Source organism: Gossypium raimondii, chromosome 3 (genome assembly GCF_025698545.1).
Source record: "Gossypium raimondii isolate GPD5lz chromosome 3, ASM2569854v1, whole genome shotgun sequence".
NCBI lineage: Eukaryota > Viridiplantae > Streptophyta > Magnoliopsida > Malvales > Malvaceae > Gossypium > Gossypium raimondii.
In genome coordinates, this window is record NC_068567.1 from 7,172,355 (window position 1) to 7,176,529 (window position 4,175).

Sequence of the window (4,175 nt, forward strand, 5' to 3'; positions counted from 1 at the left end):
ACTGGAAAATGGGTAATTTGGATACTTTCATGGCCAAATCAGTTAGCAAAGAGATAGTTATGTCTTCTCTTTCAATTTTCGCTATTAAGGATGATTCTTTTTAAGAGAAAGAAAATGTTTGGCTTCTTCATCTGTAACTTTAACACCCCATCATGCATGCGTATGCTATATAGCTTCTGCAATCTTTGCTAAATTTCATCTGTAAGTTCTCTTGACCTCCAACTTGGTTGATTTAGAATCATCAGTTATTGGCAATTATTGGACTTTACCGTTCTCTATTGCTGTTGAGTTCTCCTGATCTTTACTTTTGCCCCATAGCACAGTGTAGAGTCCAAAGATTATGATTACAGTTCGTATTATGCTGGCAAAAAACAAAAGAAATTTACATGAGTGAATAATGCTAAATGGAAAGGAAAATTGAAAAAAATTGCAGCCTTAACACCCTAATTTCTTGTCCTACTTGTTTGCCAAATATATAAGCCTAAATTCCCAACAGAACAGATGAATGTTATGGTCAGGGGAATAAACAACTATTGATGCTTTCATTAAAAAAAATCAGTAGAGACAATGATTTGTTTTATCTACTTGCTGAATAATTTACTTCAATCTGAAACATTTTATTCGATTATAGTCAAACTAGAATGTTCCATATTGTTTCAAATTGGTGTTCAAGACTTGTTCTGTTGTTCCTGTTGCTTGAAAAAGATTAGTGACAAATAGTTGAAGGAGTGTGGTTTTCAGACTTTAAAGGAGTGTGGTCTCTTAACGATGCTTTAGCCATTTATAGGAAGCTATCTTTTGCTGAATGCTTAATTTTGGTGCTTTACTTCTTGGTAATGGTCTCATGATTCATGAATGCTTCAAGCCATTTTCATGGTTAATTTTGCACGAAACCCATCTTTTATCTTTTATCTTTTATCAAATCTAGTCTTTCACTTCATAAATTGTCCTAATACGCAGGTTCATTTTATTGTAGCATCTTGTGAAAACATGATAAGTGGAAAGGGTATGAGGCCTGGAGATATTGTCACAGCTTCAAATGGAAAGACAATTAAGGTATAGTTTGTTCTATTCTAGCAAAAAATAATAATAAAAAGAAATTTGAGGTATACATGAAATATATATGGTGTTGTGACATTCATAGTTGGGTTCTTTCTTCGTTGTCTTTAATAAATTACTTGTTGCTCACTATGCGGATTGCAGGTTAATAACACTAATGCAGAAGGTGGGCTTACACTAGCAGATGCTTTGGTTTATGCTTGCAACCAAGGTGTTGAGAAGATAAAGCCGAAAACTAGACATCGTAAATTTGTGATTAGAGTTGTAAACTTGGTAGTTTCAATTGCTTATTTTGTATAGATAATCAGATTTCCATTTTTCAAGTCTGGTTGACTTATTTTGCAAATAGTTGACCTGGCAACACTAACCGGGGCTTGTGTTGTTGCTCTTGGCCCCTCAATTGCAGGTATATACTTAACATATGAATTTTTAAACATAGTTGGCACTTCAATATAACAATTTTTTTTTCTTTCCATTGAAAGTGTTTTCCTTATTCATAGTTGGTTCGAAAGGCAAGCAGTCATCGTTTCATTGGTTGTTACTCAATTATTGAAACCAAAGCGGTGTGTGTGTATTATCTCACCATTGCCAATTCATTGGAACATTTTCTTTAGGCGTCTTCACACCCAATGATGATCTAACAAAGGAGTTATTTCAAGCATCAGAGGCCAGTGGTGAGAAATTTTGGAGGATGCCATTAGAGGAAAGCTATTGGGAATCAATGAAATCAGGAGTTGCTGATATGGTAAATACCGGCGGTCGCCAAGGCGGTGCTATCAATGCAGCTCTAGTCTTGAAACAAGTATGTCAATTTTACTGTCTGTATATTTTTACACACTTAAACGATAGATATTGTAATGTCCACGGTCGAACCATGTTGCAGAACTTCATTGTTGTTGGAACTATGATTTTGCAGTTTGTTGATGAAAAAGTAAAAGTAGATGCACGTTGACATGGCTGGGCCTGTCTTGAATGATAAGAAGCATGTGGCAACTGGATTTGGCATCTCAACTTTGGTGGAATGGGTTCTGAAGAACTCTTCTTCTTAAATGAAAGCTTGGAACATGCTCCGTTGTGACGGTGGCAGACCGAAAAAGGAGAACAACATGTTCGAGGTTGTTGGGTTCTGTAAGATCTGTCTGATGAATAAGAAGCTTGTTGTTGGAATACTGCTCTGTTTTCTTTTGCTTTATGTAGCTTGTTCCTACAATGTTATAACTACATAAAGCTTTTTTACCAATAAATCTCTTTCCTTCTCATGTTTTATAGTGATTGTGTTCTAACTATATCATATATATATACATATATCAGGATATTTGGGTAACTTAAAAAAAATAAAGGGTTAAAACTTCTTTAGGTGTTTCAACTTGACAATTATTCTCATATTGGGGCTTAAACATTTTTTTATCTACCAAGATTTGATATTTCCTTGAAAATTTTAGAGTTTTAGCTTCAACTTGGGAATAATTATCAAATTTAGGTCTTAATATGGAACAATTGTAAAATTTAGGGACTAAGTTGAACAAAAAAATTTAAGCTTTAATACGAGAATAATTACTAAATTCAACACTTAAATAGGGATTTAACCAAAAAATAAAAGGATAATTTATCCTACAAAGCACTTTAACTCAAATGAATTTATATCTCTAGGTTCATAACAATTGAGTAGGAAGGAAGTAGAAATAAAATAATAATTAAAGATAGTTAAAATGTGATTACTAGGAATACTTATAATTATGGGAAAATGTTGCTAAAATATTAAGAAAGTTACATTAAAACAAGTTACATTAGTTTTTTTCAATTTATAACTATTAATATTGTAGCTTAATAATTGAGCATTATTATAAATAAATCGTTACAATATATGTAAAAACAATTTATTATATGTAAAATATAAAATTTATTAATATATATTAATATATGTAAAAACAACTTTTCCGTAAAATATTTTCAGAAATCATCAAACAACGAAAAATATTTTACATGATTCAATGAAACACGGAAAATATTTTTCAAGAAATCATTTTACGAAAAGTAAAACATTTTCCAGAAATCATTTTACGGAAAACATTTTACTGGCAATCAAACGGACCCTAAGTTCAAATGTTTTTAGATGTTATGAGAACGATATTTTTTATTTAAAAATTTGATTCGATTTGATTTTAAATTTATCGGGTGTTAAAAACTTAATATAGTCTTGGATGAAAGAATCCAAACGTTAGGGAATATTTTCCCCTTTCTTTTGAAACAGGAGATTTATGAACAAAAAAAAGGAGATTTTTTTAAAGATATTTATACATAGGGCTGAAAGTCTATAGAAAGTTAATTTACATGCATTTACAGTAATGGTTGGTAAAGCAAAAGAAAAGAGAGGCATAAACTTCTAACAAGGTTTATATATAGACTTACCTCTTTTTCTTATTGAGTAATTGGAGTTAAAGTTTAATACGCATATGCCGTTGCCTGGCCCGTGTCTGTGTTAACACATGTCTACGACATGTATCGTGCGTGTTTATTTTTGGGTAAAACTTTTGTATTATTTTTCAGAAAATAAATTTGTTTAGATTCCGAAAATCTAGTCAACAGAAAATATTTTTATTTGACTGTTGTAGATTTTTAAGAAACTATTTCTGCCAGTTTTACTTTTTTGCCCCTACGTATTTTACTACTTTGCCATTCAGGAAACTGTATAAATAGGAGGTCATTCTCCTCATTTTAGATAGAATCATAGAGAGAAAAATAACTTCTCTTATCCTTTTGTTCTCTAAATTCTAGTGTTCTGCGAAATTACACGAGAGATAAATTATGTTTAGGAGATTGGGTTTTAAGTGGGACTGCCTGTGACCCCTCGAATCTTTCTTGGGAATTAAACTAGTGTAGTTTTGCCAGTTTATTCCAGTTTATTTTTCGATCAATTGCTTTTGTTTCTCAGTTTCCATTTCTTTTGAGAAGAGCAATGCCAATTGTGTTCCACCTTCTTTATTCGGGTGTACGAATATTGAAGTATTGTTTTAACCTTAGGGGGCAACATCCACTACACGATTACACCGACCAGGGCGAATTTGCTTCTAAGGCAGTGGTTCTTCCATGGCATAGTGATTACTATTTTATTTACA

The 4,175-nt window shown here is 32.1% G+C and overlaps 1 protein-coding gene across 1 annotated transcript; it reads left to right on the top strand.

The window, feature by feature from the left end:
• The first annotated feature begins 990 nt into the window (after positions 1 to 990).
• On the top strand, positions 991 to 2,325 carry LOC105796915 (leucine aminopeptidase 2, chloroplastic). Its single transcript, XM_052628817.1, is given in 6 exon segments — positions 991 to 1,056; positions 1,204 to 1,303; positions 1,397 to 1,465; positions 1,674 to 1,861; positions 1,976 to 1,999; positions 2,001 to 2,325. Coding segments are annotated over 6 exon segments (555 nt in total). The 3' UTR covers positions 2,109 to 2,325.
• Positions 2,326 to 4,175: the final 1,850 nt, after the last annotated feature.